Below are 22674 nucleotides of genomic sequence, written 5' to 3'. Positions count from 1 at the left end.
AGGTCTAATTCTTCCATATGACAAGTCTTTAAAGACTTGGAAAAAAAGTCATGTCATCCCATATCTCCAGGGTAATACATCTTCTCAATTTCCTGTTTAAAACAGTTGTCCTTTTCACTAGCTGTCTCTTTTCAGGCCTCTCCTGGTTCATGGGTTCTTGGTAATATAGATAACAGATGTACTCTGATCCTGATATGTATCTTGACTTTTCTTGTTCCCCTCCATTGAGATTCAGGTTGTTGAGTCTAGACCCATACAACTCTTCTGAGTATTAATTTTATGGGGTTTGGATTTTATAAGAACAAAGTAACTTAGACATATGGAGCATAATTTCAACATTCCTCTTGCCCCAAACCAACTGATGACAGGATCTTGTATTCTATGTGCTTCTAGAATTAAAGACCTGTGAGTTTGTTGCTAATCATTGATTATATACTTGAAGAGATTAAATAGTTGTTTTGTGAACAATTAGCTGTAATAATAAGGTTTTAGAAGGAAGTCATGCCAAAATAACTTTTATTCTCTTTTAGGAGAGGTAGTAATCTCAATTATTATCCTGGACTCCTTATCCTCACAACACATATCCAATAACTCTCCAAATCTTGCCATTTTTATTTTCATTACAACTCTTGCATCTAACCCCTTCTCTCTACTCACAATAACTACCACTTTAGTTCAGGTCCTCATCATCTCTCAACTTGATCACTTCATCAGCCTTAATAATTAATAACCATTCTACCTCTGCAGGCATTTCACCACTTGAATCCATCCTATATACCACTGACAAAGTAATTTTCTTTAAATGCAGACCCAACTTCACTAAATATTTGTACACACACACACACATACATATATAGAGAGCAAGAGATATGGTCCTCTGTTAAACTTTTAAAGCCTGATGTAACCTTGTCTCAATCACTATTTCCAGTTTCATTCCATATCCTTCCCACCACTTCACTCTTTAATCTAGTCAAACCAGTCTTCTTTCTCATGCACAACACTCTCTTTAGTACTTTTGCACTTGGCATCTTTCATGCCCAGAATGTAATTGCTCTCTACCACTACCTTCATACATTTCCTCTCCTTTTAAGCAGAAGCTCTGGTACCATCTTACTGCCTGAAGTCTTTTCAGATTCCAGCTATTACTGCCCTCATTAAAAACCTAATATATATATATATATATATATATATATATATATATATATATATATATATATATTTAACTTTGTATATATTTCTATTAATTTTATATTTGTACTGCTTATATATTTTATATATACTAGGTATTTCCCCCTTTAGAGGAAAGCTAGGGATGTAGCACTGGAACTTAGGATAGAGATGAGGATGATGCATAGGTCTGAGAATCATCTCACTCAAGAAATAATTAAATCTGAGTCAGGGTTTAAAAAAAAAGAGAAGATTATAAAGGCCATGAGACTTTCAAGTCATTTTAAATACTGCTGTCAGAGTAATGTGTTACAGTACAAGATTTTCAGAGTTTGAATCTGTTATCTAGTTCAATTTATACCCCCAAAAGAATTTCAATTACAACATATCTGAAAAGTGAAAATTCAGCCTTTGCTTGAAGACTTCTAATGATCAGGAACCCCCTGATAATCATATCACTCTAAACTCAAAAACTTTCAATTTCCTATTACTTACTGAATTAGACTCTAACTTAAGGCCATCTATAATTTGCCTCCAACTCACCTTTCTGATCTTATCTGACACTGCTGTTAGCACATCCCATAAGCTTTCTAAATTGGGCTAACCATCATTCCTCAAAGATATCAAGGACTTTTCTCCCTTTATGCTGTTTCTCCTACCATATTTGTAATGGTTTTCTACCCTTCATCCCACTCTTTAGAAAAATCTAAATTACATGCTGATTATTCAAATTAACCTCATATCAACTAGAAGGCATTTTTCCTTCCTTAGAGTTCAGATGGAACTTTGTACTTCTTTAAGAGTTATCTAGAATTAGACTTGGAAAGAATCTTAGGCATCATCTATTGCATCCAATTAATTTTTTTAACATTTGTAAAAAATTTAAACTTAAATACAAAAAGAAAACATTGTCATATGCGCAGAACATAAAAGGAGTTAAAATTTAAAAGAATAAATTTTCATAGTCTTCAAGAAAGACTATATAATAAATACTACATACTATGTTCAAAATTGTCAATCTTTGCTTTCTTTTTTTTTGTTCTGTTATGCACTTTTTGTTTTTCCCCTTTAACTCCCCCATCCCTGAAGGCTACAAATAAGTGTACATGCACATATGCATACACATACCCATAAATATAGAAATATGTACATTATATACACATGTATACATTCACAGATATCTATGTTCACATAGATATGCCCACATATGCATTCACACACATATATGTAAAATTGTACTACGCTTATTATCCTTTGTTTCTCTGAAGGTGGATAGCATGTTTCTTCATTAGTCCAAGTCTTTCCATATTTTTCTAACATGGACAGAGCATCAGCTCCTGAGTCAGGAGGACCCAAGTTCAAATCTGGTCTCACACACTTAACACTAGCTATGTATCCTTAACCCTGACTGTCTGCCATCTAGGGCTACCTTCAGTCATCTTGATCCATATCTGGCTGCTGGCTCCAGAAGAGAAAGTGAAGGTGGTGACTTTAGCATAGCACAGCCCCCCCCCCCCCATTCAAATGCAATTCATATGCCTGTCATGGCATTACCTCCCTGAAGTCATGGTCTTAAAGAACAAAAGACAACTATCATCAAATCCGTAAGTTCATCATTTCCTCCACCTCAGCAATATTAAGACCTTATACTATCTAGTTATTCTAAATAGAGTGAAGGGCAGTTGAGTAAGACAGTGGATAGAGCTCCAGTCCCCAAATCAGGAGGACTTGAGTTCAAATTCAGCCTTAGACACTAGACCCTTAATAGTTGTGACTTAAATAGCTGCAAGTCACTTTACCCTGACTGGCTTACATCCAGGGCCATCTCAAGTAGTCCCGATTCATGTCTGGCCACTGGATCCAAATGACTCAGGAGGAGAAAGTGAGACTGATGATTTAGCACAGCATCCTCTCATTCTAATTAATTCACTTGCATGTCATCACCTCACTAATGTCATGATTTTCAAGAAGGAAGGACAAAGGGGCGGCTAGGTGATGCAGTGGATAGAGCACCAGCCCTGGAGTCAGGAGTACCTGGGTTCAAATCCAACCTCAGACACTTAATAATTATCTAGCCATGTGGCCTTGGACAAGCCACTTAACGCCATTGAAAAATCTAATATATCTATCTATCTATCTCTCTCTCTCTCTCTCTCTCTCTATATATATATATATATATATATTGCTGATATATGGTTTGATATCCGTTTTTTTTGACTAAATCTTGACTCCATCTGAGGATTACTACTCCTGTTTTTTTACATAATACATTCTATTCCTAATCTTTATGTTTTCGTGTATCTCTTGTTTTTATAACATTTCTTGAAAGCAACAAACCCTTTTTCTCTTTTGCTTTATTCTATCCACTACCTTACCCTCCTATTCTTTAAACTACATGCTCCAAAGAATCCCTCCTTGTAGACCCTTCTATACTTTCCATTCCCGTTAATAAATCCTTCTATATCCCCCCTTTAACAAACTACTCCAATACTCTCCCTATCTCCTTTATCTCTTATTTCTTTCTGAATTTAGGCCTTTCTAGAAATGTATGTATTGTTCTCTCTTTAATCCATTCCCAAAGAGAATAGGTTTCCAAAACTATCTGTCCTCTTTTCCTAATTCCTCTGTATCAATCAGTTCATCCTCTGGTACCTCACTTATCTTTTCCTATACCATTTCTTAGAATCATATCATTCTCAGCTTTACCCCAATCTTTATTTCAAATTATCCAATAATTAATTCCAGTCTTAGACAGATGGTTTACTTTCCATTTACAAATAATAAAGAATTTATCTTTGAATTCCTTTTAGTTTTTGATGTTTACCTTATATTTCTCTTGGATCTTGTATGTCAAATTTTCTATTAAGTTCAGATCTTTTAGCCACAAAATCCTGAAAGTCTAGCAATTCATTGAATATTTTTTCCTTTCAGGAAAACTTAACTTTGCTAGGTATGATATTTTCAGCTGCAACCCCAATTCTTTTGCTCTTTGAGAAACACTATTCCAAGACTTGTAATCTTTTAATGTAATTGTTGCTAGGTTTTGAGTAAATTCTAATTGTGGCTCCATTTAAAAATTTTTTTCTTGTACTTCTTTTGTTTTTAAGTTTTTTGCAAGACAATGGGGTTAAGTGGCTTGCCCAAGGCCACAGCTAGGTAATTATTAAGTGTCTGAGGATTTGAACTCAGGTACTCCTGACTCCAGGGCTGGTGCTCTATCTACTGTGTCACCTAGCTGCCAGCCCTCTTGTACTCTTAATACTTTCTCCTTACCCTGCATTTCAGGTGGTGATGAGTGATTTTTTTTTATTTGTACTTTTCCCTCTTGCATAACCTTTCAAGACAATTTTCTTTAATTATTTCTTGTATTATTGTATCAAAATTCTTTTTTTAATTATAACTTTCAGGTAGTTCAATTATGTTTTCTTGATCTGTTCTCTAGATCAGTTGTTTTTCTTATGAGATCTTTCACATTCTCTTTTCATTCTTTATATTTTGTTCTATTTATTGGTCTCATAACCTTGCTTAATTTGTAAGACTTCATCTTGCCCAATTCTAATTTTCAAGGAGTCATTTTCTTAAGATTCTGGAACTTTTCTAGTTTTTTTTAAAATTTTTCCTCAATCTCTTATTTGATTTTTAAAGTGTTTTTTTTTAGTTCTTTTATGAACTCTTTTTTTGGGGGCAGGTAATCATTTGAGGCTTTTTGGGGTGAGAGAAGCTTTTTTTTATTTCTGTATTCTCTGAAGACAAATCCTAGTTTAACTGTTTATGGTTGGGTTCTTTCACCTTTGTCTACTCATTTAAATTTTTTATTTTTAACATTTTCTTGTTATATTCACCTTTAGTCCTGGAATAGAGATGAAGTAGGTAGGGGATGGTACCTGTGGTTTCAGGTCGGTCTTAGTTATTTTTTGAACTTTGTCCTCTGCCCAAACTCTGCAGCACTCCTATTTCCCTCCAAGCCATAGTCAGGGCCCCTTAGCACACTGTGCTCTTAATCTCTGTGAACTCTCCAGTGGCTATAATCTTCAACTCTTCCCTTTGGCTTGGAACTAAGACCAAGTACTCTGTTCTCCAGTAAGTGCCCACAGCCTGTAGCATCCTGGCACAACTCATCTGGCATGTGTTGGATCCTTCTCACTCAGGGTATCCCTTATCAGCAGAGAATCCCTAATTGCTCCCTTTTCCTTAAATTTAAAAGTACTAAGATTACATGCATGACATGAAATTTTCTTGATCTCAATAAAAGAGAACAAGAGGAAGGCTGCAATTACTGAAAGTAGAAAGAACAAATTTAAGAAAATAAAAGATTTTTTCCTTAATTGTATGTGCTTAAGTATTAAATTACAAATTAGGGCTTAAGTATATTTGAATAAGGATATGAAACCAACATTCAAAATTCATCAAATCTGAGTGGACTCAAAGTTCAACTACAACTACAGGTAACTGAAATCATTATATCCAGATGAAAATAGAACATTTCACTTAAGTCATATGAATGTTTCCCCAACATAATAACAAAAAATGTTCCTAATATTTTATTTAAAACATTTTGAATACTAGGCTTTAGAGATGCATGTTGTAATTTCTTGGCAATGAATCTTCTAACAATCTCCTGAAAAGATATAGCTAATTGCTATTTCTGATAGTGATAGCTTAAGGGTAAAGAGTCTAATTTAATTTCTCTTCCAAATCACCAATTCTTATTAAATTATTTTCTCTACTTTTTTTGGTCAGAAATTTTCATATCATGTTACATTTTTAAAATGTTCATTCTGAAGCTGGATTCAATAAGAATAAGGTTTGGTCTGTCATTCAGAGTTATCCCATCATCTAGTCCTATCTTATTTCTCATTACTGCCAAGCATGAACCCTACTATTAAATTCAGGCTTCTCCTTGCTGTCCTACCTTTAGAACTTTCTTCATACTATTTTCCCCTGCCCACAATTCTTTCATTTTTTTTATTCTCTATTCATTTGTCTGTAGCCTTTAGGAAGTGATAGCAATATAAGTTTGCTGCTTTTTTTCCTTGAAGTTCAGGGTAATTATTCCCATGGGTTCACATCTATCCTTTCTGCTATCATGGGGATTGAATTAAGCTACGAAATCAAGGAATTAGTTCATAGTTCTATTAATGCAGAAATAATTTTTCCCCCCAGTCAATGAGCAGAGAGTGAACTCTTTGTTCTATAGAACATGTGGAAAATAAAAATATCTCCTGGGAACACATTTCTCTTTTTAACCCAGTCTTCCACAGTAAATACTTGCTCAGAATTCTGTTTTTAAAAAAGCTCACCTTTTTTTGTAGGGATGAAACTGATTATAAAAGAATAAAAAGGAATTAACGCTTTAAAAAGCAGTAAACTTTAAAAACAATGAGCAATGTCAGTCCACCAAGCAGTAATAAGGTGGGAAGTAGAGAGTGGACAAATTCACCAGGTCCTAGAAGTATCCCAAGGCAGGCACAATCAGGCAAACAAAAAATTCTGCCCAACCAGATCACTTCCTAAGCAGGTCAGTGAGTCAGATAATATTACAGTTGTTCTTGATTACAATCAATTCAGGGTAGTTGCATCTATTTGCTATGAAACTCACCTGACCAGCATGTGCCTGTACTTTTCTCACCTTTTCCACAGAATTTCTAAGTTCCCTACATCTCTCACCTTTCAAAATCTTTGTCAACTGTAAAACTTAAGCTATGACATATCTAGAAAACATTTATTAAGTACCTATTCCTGTGTTACACATTAAAAAAGAGTAAGACAAAATACAGTCTCTTCACTTACAATCTGACAGAGAAAGAGGCACATCCAAATATTTAAGCCACAATGAAATCCCACCAATTTTTCAATTTTTAAAGCAAATTTCAAATGTAGGCATTTAAAAAGTTAATAACTTGAAATTCAGAAACATGCTATCAAATCTATATTATTCCCCCCCAGAAATTTTCTAAAGACATTTTAAATTAGTATTTATATTTACATAAGTGGAAATTAGTGAGTAAATTAAAATTTTTAAAAATTCACAATACTTATAATTTATATATAAATAACTGCAGAAGGGGCAGCTAGGTGGCGCAGTAGATAGAGCACTGGCCCTGGAGTCAGGAGTACCTGAGTTCAGATCTGGCCTCAGGCACTGAATAATTACCTAGTTGTGTGGCCTTGGACAAGCCACTTAACCCCATTGCCTTGCAAAAAGTAAAACACACACTTTCCAAGACATGAAATCCATTCAGTAAATCAACATACCATTAAATTTATTATTTAAAGCATTATATGCTTAATTTTTAAAAATTCATATTCTACTTAAGTAAAAATTTGATGAAAAAATCTAGATCCTAAAAGCTTCAAAATAAACATATAAACATAATTCAGCCTATTTTCTGAATATAAAAAACAAAGTTTGAAAAGGGAAGAGAAAAACCAGTGTCTGGGGTTTTTGAAGAGATTACACCAATGTGAAATGTACTATATTTGAAAAATGATTTTCCCAGAAGATTTATCTTTAGGAAGAGCGCATCTTCATTTCACCCCTCATCTGCTCATCTCTTGACTTTTCAAGCTTCATCATGTCCACCATACCTTATTCCCCAGTCCTGCTATTCAGTTTCTTTTTATGTATTGTCTTCCCCATTAAAATATAAGCTCTGTGAGGGTAGGCAACTGTCTTTTTTTTTTTTTTTTGAATTATATTTCTATTACCATCACTCAGAACACTGTCTCAGATGCTTATTCACTGGGTAACTCGTAAGTCACTTAATCTCCCTTATATTTCAATTTCATCATCTGTAAAATAAAAGGATTGGAATCCAGGGTCACTTCCAGAAATAAATCTATGACGCTGTGATCATTTAAGAAAAAAATAAAAAAAACAGAAGGGGAAAAGTAGTTTAGCAAGACAACACATGTATAGCCAATATATCAACTGGGTCTGATAGTATGTTATATTCTATACCTACAGTCTTCCATGAAGTTAAAGACATTTTTAAAATCACTTCTTAGGGGATAATCTTGGTTATACTTATTCAATTCTGCTGCTGTTGCTGTTTTTTTCCATTTATCCTATTATAGTGATTATGGGAGGATATGTTCTAAGTATATACTTGCTATTTCTCAAGTTAATTATACAGGAATGCCATATCCACACTAATTTATAATGTTCAGTTTACTTATCAGTAATTAATGATATCATATTTGCTTGCCTTCTCAATAGGCAAGGGAAGGGTAGGAGGGAGAGAAGGCATAATTCAAAAAATTTTTTAAATGAAAAAATACATTTATTTAAAAAACTGTCTACAAATTACTAATTACAAATCTACTACTTGTCTAGCAAATCATTCTTAGGAAATGAGGAGAAAATAATCTTAATAAGGGAGATATGAAAAAATCATGTATAATACAAGGTAGAATTTCTTAGGGGAAAGGAGAATAATTATCAATTCATTTTAAAAAATCCAAATTCTATATGCATCTTTTATATATCAACTATTTTTTTAACTGAAACTATAATTTTACTTGTATAAGGAGTTACCAGTGAGGAAACTAACCCTATCAAAGCAGGCCAATGAATGAATTAACAAGAATTTTATTAAGTGCCCCCTATGCTGCAGGCATCAAGGTAAATATGGATATATATAAAGACAAAAATACCATGGAATCTGATGAATCAAAGAGGTCTATACATTCTATTCAGGGAGACAACATATCCATATTTAAGTTTAACAGGAGGATATACAGGATAGAAAATGAAAAGAAGGTAATTTTGGGAAAAGGGCACTATTGGTTGGGGAGATCCCTAATGCTTTAGGCTATCAGCTGGGCTGAATCTTGAAGAACATTAGGAATTCTCAGAGATGGGACATAAGGAAATCGCATAGGATTAGAGCCTAAAGGGTGAGAAACAGCAGTCAATTTAGTTTCCTGGAGAAATTAGAGGGGCAGCAACATGCTCATTGTCAAACAGACAATATGTGTCATAGTCAAACGTGATTTTGGAACATCTCAGCAACACAGAAACTATATTAGGGCACATTCACCCTGTAGCAGGGAGCTGAGGTAAAATATGACAAAAGTCTGAATCTGAGTAGTAATCATATGAGGGACATAAAAGAAGGGACATAAAAGATAGATATTAGAAATATAAGGATAGAAACCACAAAATTTAACAACTAAATAGATATGTGGGGAGAGGGGAGAGAGAAATTGAGGATAACTTCAAGGTTGAGAACTTGACTGGAATGATGGTGAAATTTCAGAAAACTTGAGCATTAAGAAGAATGTGAATTTAGTGTAAAGATAAGGAGCTCTGCTTTGAACAAGTTGAATTTGAGAGGCCTACAGGACAGGTGGAAATGTCCAAAGGATGGTGGGTGATGTTGGATTAGTATTCAGGAGAGTGTCAAGGGTTGGATAATTAGCTGTTATAGTAAACCTATAAAAGTTTTCTGCACCAAGAGACTGCACCAAATAAGAGAAAAAAAGGCCCAAAGACTGATTTTTGGGATATACTCACAGTCAGGGAAAAAGACATGGATAATGATCCAACAAAAAAAGACTCAGACCAACTCCAAAGGAAGAACCAGGAAAGCAATGTCGTGAAAACCCAGAGGAGAGAATATCTAAGAAGAGAGTGATCAACAGTATTAAAAAAGAAAATTATCAGATTTTCAATTAAGAGATCATTATTAACTTTGGAGAAAGTAGTTTCAGTTGAATGATAACATTGCAATTATTATTGCAAAGGGCTGAGAAGTAAATGAAAAGAGCTAATGGAGGCAATGAGAGTAGACAGGGTTTTTCTAGGTGTCTGGCTATCAAAAGTAGGAAAGAAATAGTATGATACCTTAAGAACCCAAATGAAAGGTTTTTAAGGATAGAGGAAGAGTCATATATGTTTAAAAATTTTATAAATAAAAAACTTGCAAGTCTATAAAAAGAGATAGATTTAAGAAGTCATAGATCTTTAAAACTTCCCTATCTGAATGAATGACAGAGAAAACAAAAAAAGATAAACAAGAAAAAAGCCATAAGAATGAGTTAATCATAAATCTGTTAATGAGAGCTTAGTAGAAAAATCAGAATATGCATTTTTCCAAAATATATTAAATATAATAACACCAATATTACAAACCCCATCTTTTGATTGAGAAAATGATTGGTAACATAGATAAATGTAGAAAATCAGATATTTTATATATAACATTTAAAGTTCATACTATAGGTTAGCAGTATATAATGACATAATATATAGAATTAGATGGAAACTAAAAATGATTTATTAATATATTATAATGCCTAAAAGAAATAATCTTAAAAACTTACGTAAAAAAAGAAATTTACAATATAAAAATTATATATCAAAAATTATGGGATAGAGTTCAAATATCAAGAGATAAATTTATAATGCTGAATGATTTTAGCAATAAATTAGAGAGAGGGATTTAGTTCAGTCTGTACCTAAATTTAGAAAAGAGAGAAAACAATAGAAAGAAATCAGAAAAAGAGATGTAATCAAAATATCAACGTCAGGAAAAAAAGCTAAATTGCTTATCTGATGCTTACTACTTGTAGAAACTCAAGGAAAGTTATTTTAACTTTCCCAGGTCCCAGTTTCCTTACCTGTAAAATGAAGGAAATGGATTAAGGTGGCCTTTGAAATTCCTTCCAGTTATATCTGAAATCATATATAACCCCCTTTGAGAATAAGGATGTTTTATTTTTATCTTTGTATTTCTAGCTCCCAGCATATCCTTGGCACATAGGTAGATGCTTAATAAATTCTTGTTGATTGATTGGTTCAGTTTATGTGAAATAAAACTAAGAGCTAATTTTTTGAAAAGAATAATAAAACTAATGAGTAGCAAGTCTAACTTCAAGAGTGAGAAAGCAAATATATAAAAAGCTTCAGAGATTACTAAACACACATCCATAATAATATATTTGAGGTGCTAAAAGAAATGGATATTTTTAAAAACATAAAATATCCAAATTAGCAAAACAAATATCAATATTCTCATTATCCCTTAATATAGAAGAGATCTATGTAAAGATAACTTCAAAAAATTATTAACAGAAATCAAGGAAGAACCAGACAAAGAGGGATATCCACTACTTGTAGATGGATGAAATTAATATAATAAAACTGTAAAATTTTTCAAATTAATTTATAGGTTAATGCAATCCTATAAAAAATAAAAATAAAATTAGAGAGGTAAATTAGCTTAGAATAGAGAAGATTGATCTTACTATCTTATTACTATCGATCTTACTATCAGAAGACCTAGATTCAAGTCCAGTTTCTGTCACACAGACTGTAACCATGGGCAAGCCATTGAGACTTTCAGTGCCCCAGACAGTTCTCTAACAAGAATAAATTACGATAAATTGCTGAGCCAAAATGGTGTAAATAATTTTCATAATGAAAAATTTCCATCAATGAAGTCAAAGGTCCAGATTTCTTCTCTTCATCCCTATATCATGTCAATCAAAATACAAAAACTCTACTTAATAGAATTCAATATTCTTGGTTTTTTTTTTAAACTCCGGTTGGTAGAAGGGGAAATAAAAGCAGAGAGAAACAGATGGATGGAATATTAAGGAGTAGCCTTCATAGAATCTGGTGAAGAGATTTGTATTTGATGAACCCATATTCAAAAAACTGCAGAATGGATTCATCATAATAAAAATTGGAAAAATGTAACTGCTTTATGACACAAAATTGTTAATATGAATGCCTCACATCATCTGCTAAATAGTAAAATTATGGAGAGCAGAAATTTTTAGTCACACAAAAGCAAATTATTGGAGATAATTTAATGATTCACTTATACAAAAATAAATTAAGAAAATATTTGCAGCAAATATATTAAAAGTCCAACATCCAGAATTTACTTCAAAGGTTGTGAACCAACAATGTTGGAAGGAGAAAATGCTCGTTGTTAAAAACCACATGAAAAGAGGTTCAAATTCCTTAGCAATGAGAGAATTGCAAATCAAGACCACCAGAAGACATCGCCTTATATGCCTTACATGCACAACATTGACAGACAGCAAAAATGATGAAACTGAATCCTGTCAGTACTTCAGGGGTATTTTATTATATTGTAGGCCTGTGGGCTGATACAAACTTAATAGAATGTAATTTGGAAGACATAATGAGAGAAAGCAACAAAACCGAACATACTTTCTGACTCAATGAGTTCATTGTGAGTATTTCAACCTACATGTATCAAGGAAAAAAGTGACCTAGTTGTACAAAAATATCCATAGATACATGTTAAGACCTACAGCTCTCTGTTACAGTGAGGTATTTGAGAAATATAGTGAAGGGGCTATGAATCATGTGAATCACCTGGCTTGAACTAAAATTTTATGAAGTTATAATACAAAAAAAAAGCTTTGAAAAAAAATTCACCCCTGAGAAACTTATAAGGAGATTCTTCATTGTAGAGATTCATAATATTATTCATGAAAGACTCCCATAATGCCTTTGATAATATGAGGAAGAAAGCAGATTTTGTAGCTAAAAATGATTAATTAACATAATAGCCATGATTTTATTAATGTGTATAAAATTTATAGAATCATCTGAAAACAGGCAAACAGAAAATCACAGAGTCATAGATTTGGAGTAAGAAAGGCCATTAGAGGTTTAATTAGTCTAATCCCCTCATTTTACAAATGAGGAAACTGACATACAAAGAGGGGAAATGATTTGTGAGGAAGTTAAGTGGCAGACTTCAAAATTCAGTGCTCTTTCAACATGATGTGGGTCGATATATAAATGTACAGTAAAGTATTAACATTAATTTATGAAGTAAAATATTAAATTTATGAAGAGAACAATATTGAGTACCTATGCTCAATCTTCTGTGTCCTTCAAAAACAAAGAGAAAAGGTACTAATAAAAAGACATTAAAGAAGTATAATTAATGGAACAAAGGAAGGGTTAATGTGAAAAGATAAAATAGCAGGGAGAAAAAGGGTAATTTTATTTTCTCCAAGAGAGATTTGCAACAAATATACAGTGATGTTATTAATATGCTCTATGAGTAGATATCTATATATCTACAAGGGTCCCGAGCTCCATTAGAAGTTTCCTAGTCCAGGGCAGATTTACTGGGTCCTGGCTTGACTTCCAAAAATACCCAGAGAGTCCATCTTGGGGTACAAACAACAAATTATGTCAGATTAGAGTGATGGGAGAAGGGAACTTCATCTTTGACATGTTCTGGGCTTTTTGTATCTGGGCCCAGGGTTTCTGGAAAATATGACAACTCAGAAGGAGAAGTTTCAGGGACCCCTTTAACAGTATGCATTTGCTTTCCAAATAGTTGAATGTTGGGTGACACAAAGGCAATGAATAATATGAATCAAGCCTCATAACCAAACATAAAAGATTAAATGATAAGCTATTATTTCTCATAAAAATAGGAAGGGAAGCATTATTGTAAAATTATACAGGGGCACAATTTAGACAACTTGAAAGACAATTTATCACTTCCTTATGTTGTGAAGAAAAGTAAAAATAAAAACAAAATAAATTCCTGAAAAAAATTAAAGATAGAACTCAATTTGAAAGATTCAATATTGTTATTTAGGTCAATAAAAATTCACCCCTCCCTTTTATTAAAAAATAAGCAGTTCAATCATCTACTAAAACTTCTCAGAATATAATTACTTACTTTCTTCTTTTGTTTGATTCTATACAATATTTACGTGCTCGACTTCGACATAGTTTTTGTTCCTGTAGTAATTTTTGACGTTCTTCTTCTAAATTTTTTTCCAGATGGATTTTCATATTTCTAGTCACAGTATTAAATTAAGGAAAGTAGTTTATTTAAATCTTTACTTAAAGATAAAGGCATATTCAACAAACAATTCTTAAGTACACTGTTTGAAGAGGGCCAAATCAAGATTGGGGAAAGATAGTAAGTTTGGATGAAGTTTTCAGGATTCAATAAATGTAAAATTTTACCATGGAAAAAAGACATTAGAAAATGAATTATATTTCCAAAATTATTACTTCAAAGGGGAATGTGGCCATTCCTTTATAGGCTCTCAAAAGGCTATCCCTCTTGGGTGGATTTCACCTATAAAATATTGGATCATATGAATTTACTAATTATTTCTTTGAACACATTGAAGTTTACTTTCCTGAATTGTAGTATATACATCAGAATCTCTTCTTTTTTTCTATCAAAAATTCTAATGAACTGTCCATTCCCCCCACCCCCCACCCAAAGTTCTTATCATTTCTATTTAGGTAACCAGTTCCTCCTTGGTTAAATTCAGTTCCTAAAAAACTGCTTCCCTTGTTGCATTCTCTACCATTTAGAGCAGGTATGGGGAACATCTGGTGTGAGATCATTTGGTCTGATGTCAAGGCAATCACAGGTGGGACTAGAAATTCAATAAATCTAGGAGCTTTTTAGAGCTGAAATAATTATATGTTTGACCAAATATAACAGGCTAATTTTTAAAGTAGCAATTTTATATGGCTCATGAATGATGGTATATACAAATAGCCCTTGGCAGAAAAAAGTTCCCCACCCCTGCATTAGAGAACTAAATTATCATTACAGCAAGTCAAGATTTTTCAATTTTAGTTAGTTCTGTTGCTGACCAAGAGTGTATTCCATTAGACATTTAGATAGTTGAAGACTTCCATGAGTACTATCATGACTTCCTGAGAGAAGTTTGTGATCTATTCCTAGATTTCCGTCTATCTACTACTTCTGTTGAGGTAAACTGTCTTATATTCCCGTGACAATAACACATTTCTATTTCTCTATTGATCTTCACCCAAATGCCCTCTACTATTTCAAAAGTATTTTGAAATATCTGCTACATGTAAAGCAGATGAAGATACAGAGAGACTGAGCACATAGTTCAAATATCAGAAACACATAAAAGGACTTTGTTCCCTCCCGGATAAGATCTGAACACCAACCTAATTTCTTCCCTCAAAATGTTGACCACCAGGGACTGATCACACTGTTCTGACTCAGTCCTTGAAATGGCAACCTTTGAGAGGTAATGGCAGAACCTCTTAAGCTAAAAGTAGGCAGCAGGGGCATTAATGTAATTCTGAATTCCAGTATCCTGCACTCCAAGTGCCTAGACCCAATAATGGAAAAGCAGTGGTGGAGGTATGTTAATGTTATATATTCTTTAAACATGGCCCAGAAGAAAGAAGCCATGTAGCTAAGTTATAAGAGTTCTTGAACCCGAGTATTCTGGAAGGGAGATAAGACTGGCACTGGAGCTAGAAGAGTAGCTAGAGCCACAATATAGAGAAGCAAATTGACCACTCTATTCATAATATTCAATGCAATTTCCAGCCATAATAGTAGAGCACAAATGTTGACAGGATTTTCTAAGATTGAAAAGTTTTGAGTAATGGCTCTGAAAAACTATATAGGCAAGACCAGATTAGGAAAATTCAAACTGATTTTGAATATCATTTACCAAGTTTAGAGGTTCCATATCTCTTGAAACCCCTAAATATCTTCAAGGCTCAGCTTGAGGTCTTCCCTGATTCTTTTGGTTTAGTGTTCCCTATCATATATATATCGTACAGTGTAGACCTAAACAAAATATAAACTATGCAAGAGCTAAGACTATCCCACCTTTATATTGGTATTTCCAGCACTGAGGGCAATGACTGACACATAAAAAGCACTTAATGTCTATTGATTGATTGATATCTGATGTACTAGAGATTACTCTAGTACATTATGGGCATCATAAATGAGTCACAGCTCTCCTGCTTAATAATTATGAGCAACTAAAACAGAACTTTATAAGCCCTGGGTTGAACACTGAGAGAATAAATAGCAAGTGTAGAAACAAGCAGTAGTTTTGTGGTTCTGGTACTAGGAGTTTAACAAGATCTCTGATTCTGCAGTCAGGTTCAACTGAAGCCACCAGAAGAATTATCAGGGCAGGATGTGAAGATCAAAGGGGAAAACTGCAGTTCTTTCACTCTGGACCTACAGAGCTTTCCAAGTGGCTATAGTAGTTATATCCAGAAATTGTCTACTGGTCTCCTATTGAGAAGCAAGCCCTCAGGTGTTGTGCTCAGACTCAAACAAAGGTCAGGAGCTTACAGAGCTCAGATCAGTAATGCCATATTTCAGACTTTGCTCAGACCACTTTGAACATACTGAAAACTTGCAGATTTCTAATCTAAGCTGTTTCAAAGATCCTACAGTAATATAAGATTCAAAACACTGAGAAAACAACAAAAGGACCAAAGACTGAACAAAACAGGACCAAACATGGCTTAGCCATTTCCTCCAGAAGTACACAGAACTTAATTTTGCAAGTGCAAAGACAGGAAATAAAGCTGTTAGAAATAGAAAAGAAAAAAAAAAAACAATCTGATTACAAAGAGTAATCAAGGCAATGGAGATTCAAAACACAAACCCAGAAAAGAATGACTAAAATATCCAAAAATCTTGGTCATAAGTTCATCTAGAATTCTTGGAAGTAATAAAATTTTTTTAAAAAAAATTTAAAAATGATTTTCATAAATGAGAGATCTTGAGGGAAAACAAATGGAAAACAAATCGGAGTTCTAGGATAAACAAATAAAAAGAAATGAGAACTATGGAAGAAAGAATTGGAAAGAGAATGAACAGTTTGGAAAATGAGGTACTAAGCCTTACTAACCAAAAGACTTCTTGAAATTAGAATGAGGCAATAGAAGTTAATGCCATCATGAGACAATGATAAAAATTAAAACAAAGACAAAAAATACACAAAAATACCAGAAGACATTCCTAGCAAAAACAACTAATCTAGAAAATGAGATCTAGAAAAAATTTTTAGAATTGGATTATTTGAAAACTAAGAACAACAAAAGAGCTTAAGCACAGTATTTCCAGAAATCACAAAACTGCCTAGATATCTTAGAACTATGGAACAAAATGAAAAGAGAAAGAATCTCCTCAAAGAAACTTCAAAATGAAGACTATACAAATACTCTTCCTTTCACCTCAACTTATCAAAGAAGAGAAGAATAATAATGCATACAATTGATTGTAGAAATACATTTTATTCTATAGGGAAACAGGTAAGAAAGGGGACAAGGGAGGGGGAATAAGAAAAAGGGGGAGCTAGCATGTGTCTGAGGCCATATTTGAACTCAGAGCATCCTGACTCTATGCCAGACAGTATTCACTGTGCCATATAGCTACCTATGCATATTTGTTAAAAGTTTTTTTTTCTTTCTTATCAACTGGGGAAGAGGAAAGTGGGAAGGAAAAAAGTTGGATTTTTATTATTATTAGTTGAAAACAGAATTTTAAAAGGGGGCATAGGTTGCTTATAACTAAGAGAAGGGAAATAGTTAACTGGAAAATAAATCTTTGCAAAACATTTTTCTGATAAACAAATCATTTTTAAGATCAATATAGAACTGATTAAAGTTTACAAAACCGACTCATTTATTTATGGGCAATTGATGTGTTCAAAGGACATTAACAGGCTGTTTCCAAAGGGATAACTTCTAGGCTATCAATAAACCTAAAGTATATCAAATGACTATTAAAGAAATACAAGCTAAGGCAACTCCTCAGATCAGCAAAGTTGACTAAAAAATGACAAATATTAGGAGGGAAGAGTAGGTACATATATGCACTAGTGGTAGAGCTATAATTGATCTAGGTATTCTGGAAACCAATCAGGATAACTAAAAAGTTACTAAATTGTGAATGTCCTTTAATACAATGATACTGCTACTAGTCCTGTATTCTAAAAAGATTAAGAGGAAAAGGACATATGTGTAAAAATGTTTACAATAGTTCTTGCAGTGGCAATGAAATGGAAATTTATGGTGCCCATAATTTGGGGAATGGCTGAATAAATTGTTTTCTTAATGTGATAGATCACTGAACCATCAGAAATGATGAAGATGGTTTCAGAAAAACCTTGAAATTCTTGCAGCAGAGCAAGCTTATATTGTAGTAACAATAAAGAAAAATAACTTTTTAAGACTTAAAAACTCTGATCAATGCCATGACCAACTATGAAGCTATAAGACTAATGATGAATGATGCTATCTTGCCTCTTGACAACAATTATAGACTCAAGATGCAGAGATAGATTTTTAAACGGTCAACGTGTAATTTGTTTTGATTAACTATGCATATTTCTTACAACATTTTTCAATTTTTCTTTCATTTTAATGTCTTAGGTGGACAGAAAGGTATTTAGGGAGAGAATAAATATTATTTGAACAATCTTTTAAAAATTGAATGCTTGCAGACATTATGCTTCATCATAGTTACATGAATAAAAGAGGAAAAGGAGGCAATTCTGTATTAGATAAAGAAGTTTGTATGATCATCAAATTAACCAATTCCTTTTCCTTTTTTTAGAATATTTATAATTAGAAATATAGTAAGTATATAAATATCACATGAAATAATTATAAATTTATGGTACATAGGTACCTTAAATCTTAAATGGACTCCTTTATACTGAAACAGTTCTTTCAAAGGATCACATAAAAGTATAGTATAGGGAAAGCCTTATTGGCTGGTGTTTGCCCTTGGAGAGTTTACAAATGAAAATAAAGGAAAGTAAACCAGCACAACTAATTGCATTGCCAAGTCAAGGCCTCTAGAGGGAGTCTCATAATTATTTCTTGTTGCTAGGGCTCCTGTAACAAAACACTATAGCTTCAAATAACGAGGAATGCATTTTGCCAATTTGCCTCTTTAATATTCTTTTATGAAACTACTATAAAAGTACTGACAAAGATGGGATGATTATAACAGAGAAAGTTGAACTATTCAATTCTTATTTTGCTTCCATTTACTTTTTTTTTTTATATTTTTCAAGGCAATGGGGTTAAGTGGCTTGCCCAAGGCCACGCGGCTGGGTAATTATTAAGTGTCTGAAGTCGGATTTGAACTCAGGTACTCCTGACTCCAAGGCCAGTGCTCTATCCACTGTGCCACCTAGCTGCCCCTCCAATTACTTTTAAAGAATGATCTTGGATTAGAAAGAACAAAAAGGGCCATTTAGGTACCGGAACTCAGTGTCAGTTTAATACAAGACACTGGTTACTAATGTAGGTTTTTAAAAAGTTTTGATAAATATTTCATCATAATTTTGTTTTGTACATCTAAAAAACATTCTTGTGATAAGGGGTTCATAGCCCTCCCCAGACTGTCAGGCAGAAGACATCCATCATTGGAGGTCTTCTGCAGTAGAGGGAATTCTTGCTCAGGTATGACTTACAATAGAGGTACCTTCACATTCTCAGAGATTCTGATATTTATTGTATCCAGGAAGTCTAGCAGGCTTTATTGATAAGCTTTAACATTTAAAAAAGTATAGCTATGGCCATCATAAAAATGATCCCCTAACTACAGCTGTCATAAAACCAAAGATGTTGAGCAGACCTTCAGCAAGTTACTTAAATCCAATTGCCTAGCTTAAAAAAAAGTAAAATTAAATTAAGACCATCTAGTTCAACTCCCTTTTTGTATTTAAGGAAATGGGTCCAGGTTAATTAACTGACATATTAAAGGTCTTATCTTAAGATCTGAACCCCCCTACAAAAATACTTGTGTTTTTTCTACTGTACTATGCTTTCCTCCCATATATTCCAGTTCACAGATAAGCCAATAGAACATTAAGAGTAGTCACATGGCAGTTCTGAGTGCAAGGAAACAGCAATGTTCAGAATTACAGGGAAACAACAAAAGGCTATGATCTTTATAGATTAAATTTTAATTGAAACAATTAAGTCAGTTCAAATTTAAATAAATGAGTGACATTTAATTCTGGTGAATCTTGTATTATTAAATTTATAATTTTTTTCTTTTTTTTTAAATTTATAATTTTCAAAAAATATGTGAAGACAAAGTTTAAATAACTATGTAACAAATGAGAAAAAGCATGGAATAAGGCATAATGTCATTAGGGTCAGAAACACATGGGTTCAAGGCTGGCCTCTGACAAACTATTGTATGACCATACTCTAATAACGTCTCAGACAATTTTCTAAGTAACAAGGAATTGTTGTTGCGTATCCTAGGAGGGAGTTTCCCAAGCAGGAATACCACATAAAAGCACAAGTTTGGGACAAATAGAGGTAACTTGGTAAACATGTTTTACAGAACATCTTTTATCACTTATGACTTTGAACTCCAAAAGTTTATCATCAATAAGATATCATTTACCCAGGGCCATCTCCAGCTGTCCTGATTCTATCTGGTCACTGGACCCAGATGGTTGTGGAGGAGAAAGTGAGACATCCCCTCAGTTTATCATAAATAATATATCATTTATCCAAGGCCATCTCCAGTTGTCCTGATTCTATCTGGTCACAGGACTGAGATGGTTGTAGAGGAGAAGGTGAGACATCCCCTCATTCCAATCCAGTCCATGTGCTTGTTGTGGCATCCCCTCCTTGATGTCATCATCTTCTTCCTGAGGTTTCCATGCCATGCCATGCCTCAACACCATAAAGGCACACCATATTATGAAATGGTTAGTACCCGTGTATGATTATTTTAATTCATCTTTCCCTCCCAACTCTAAATTCTCAACTTGTCTAAAGTAAATTGCCTAATTTTGTGGGTTATCCAAATCACCTGCAACTTCCCCTTGGTCAATGAAGGCAACCGTTTCCGGATATGGGATGAGAGAATGAGCTTTTTAATCATTTTTTGGTTGAAAGAGTGGGGTGGGGGACGGCTTGAGAGCACCGGCCCTGGAGTTAGGGGTTCAAATCCGGCCTCCGACACTTCCTAATTCCCTAGCTGCGCGGCCTTGGGCAAGCCACGTAACCCCGTCTGCCTTGCAAAAACTAAAAAAAAAAGTGGGGTGGAAGGAGAGGTCAAGCTGACGACCCGTAGGTTTTAATTATCTATACAAATTCTCCCACAGGAGCTTGATGACAAACTGAAATAAAATCAAGATTCCATCCGTTCTGAGACACGCAGGGGAAAAAAAAAACTAAAAAATTACAAACAAAAACCCAAAACCCTAACACCAAGAGGAGTCCTTTGAAGCCTAAGGACTTTAAAATGCACAAGAATTACCCCCAAACCTTCTGGGTACTTGGGGGAGACAACGGGGCGGGGGGGGGGGGTCTGCCATGGAGCGGCGCCCGGGCCTCCCTCCCGGGGGCCGGGCCGGGCCTCCCTCCCGGGGCGCGGGGCCGGGGCCGCCCGGGGGCCGGGCCTCCCTCCCGGGGGCCGGGGCCGCTTGGGGGCCGGGCCGGGCCTCCCTCCCGGGGGCCGGGGCCGCTTGGGGGCCGGGCCGGGCCTCCCTCCCGGGGGCCGGGGCCGCTTGGGGGCCGGGCCGGGCCTCCCTCCCGGGGGCCGGGCCTCTCTCCCGGGGCGCGGGGTCGGATGCGGTTTTCCACAAGGATACTGGTAGAAGGTGTTGGCCGGGCCCAGGCCGCTCCTCCACGGCGGGCCCGGGGAGGCAGGGGCGGCGGCCGGCCCGCGGGGCGGGCTCCCGGCCCCAGGCCGGCCCGTCAGCATCGCTCAGCTCCGAGCCTCCTCCGCGCTCTCCGCCGACCCCCGGGCGCTTCCCTCATGCCCGCCGCGCCGCGCCGCCCCTCCCCCCGCCCCGCCCCTCCCCCGCCCCGGGTCCCCGCGGCCTCGAGTTACGAGAGCGGCCGGGCGGGCCGCGGCCCCGGCTCCCGCGCGGCGGCTCCGCTGCTGCTGCTGCTGCTGCTGCTGTCGGCGAAGGCGGCGGCCCCCCGGCCCGGCGGCGGCGGCAGCGGCAGCGGCAGCGGCGGCCCCGCCGACCCCGCCGCCGCCGCCATCTTGGCAACCCACAGACGCCGCGGCCTTCGCAACGGAAACTAGGGAGCGGGGGGGCGGGGCGCCGGGGGGCGGGGCGGGCGCGGCGCCGGCCAATCCGAGGCGCCTCTGTGACGGGCCGGCCCGGGCGCCCGTCCCGACCGTTGCCCCGGGGAGGGCGGCCTCCCCGCGCCCCAGGCACCTTTTGGTTTTAGTTTTTGCTTGTTTTTTGTTTTTTTTTATTTAGGTTTCTGCGAGGCAAATGGAGCCACACAGCTAGGTCATCATGAAGTGTCACAGGCCAGATTTGAACCCAGGGACTCCTGACTCCAGGGCCAGGGCTCTATCCACTATGCCACCTAGCCGCCCCCCCCTTTGTTTGTTTGTTTTTTTTGTTTTGTTTTGTTTTTAGTTTTTGCACGGCCTCGAGGCTAAGCGGCTCGCCCAAGGCCGCACAGCTAGCTCATTATGCAGTGTCTGAGACCGGATCTGAACCCGGGGACTCCCGCCTCCAGGTAGCTTCTTAAGGTTATAACAGGGTTGGGCCGCGCCCTGCTGGGGCCATCTGCGCCACCCTCGCCAGGTGTGCCCGCACCCGGGGCCTGGTTCGGGTTTCAGACGCCGGCGGCAGCTTGTCACCAGCCCACATTTAGAGTGGGCACGGCCTTCAAGCGGGCCGACCTCGGACCCTCTCAGACCGCCGGCCTTTTTATTTGGTTTCGTCTTT

The 22674-nt window shown here is 36.1% G+C and overlaps 1 protein-coding gene across 11 annotated transcripts in view; it reads right to left on the bottom strand.

Annotated features, from left to right (window-relative positions):
- Positions 1–21909, bottom strand: part of CEP126 (centrosomal protein 126) — a 113128-nt gene extending 91219 nt beyond the window's left edge. For 5 of the 11 annotated variants that reach the window (XR_012474358.1, XR_012474357.1, XM_074216545.1 and 2 more), the window contains exons 1-2: positions 21571–21907; positions 13857–13976 (exon numbers count right to left, since the gene is read on the bottom strand). Coding sequence is in view for 9 of the 11 variants with exons in the window: in XM_074216545.1 (XP_074072646.1) it covers positions 13857–13976; positions 21571–21683 (233 nt within the window). In the remaining 2 variants the exon portion in view is untranslated. Of the gene's footprint in view, positions 1–13856; positions 13977–21570 lie in introns of all 11 variants that reach the window. The other 6 variants (XM_074216544.1, XM_074216550.1, XM_074216548.1 and 3 more) reach the window with 2 other exon arrangements.
- Between the last annotated feature and the right edge of the window lie 765 nt (positions 21910–22674).

This window comes from Macrotis lagotis, chromosome 1 (assembly GCF_037893015.1).
Source record: "Macrotis lagotis isolate mMagLag1 chromosome 1, bilby.v1.9.chrom.fasta, whole genome shotgun sequence".
Classification (NCBI taxonomy): domain Eukaryota; kingdom Metazoa; phylum Chordata; class Mammalia; order Peramelemorphia; family Peramelidae; genus Macrotis; species Macrotis lagotis.
This window is presented reverse-complemented; position numbering and strand designations above follow the sequence as displayed.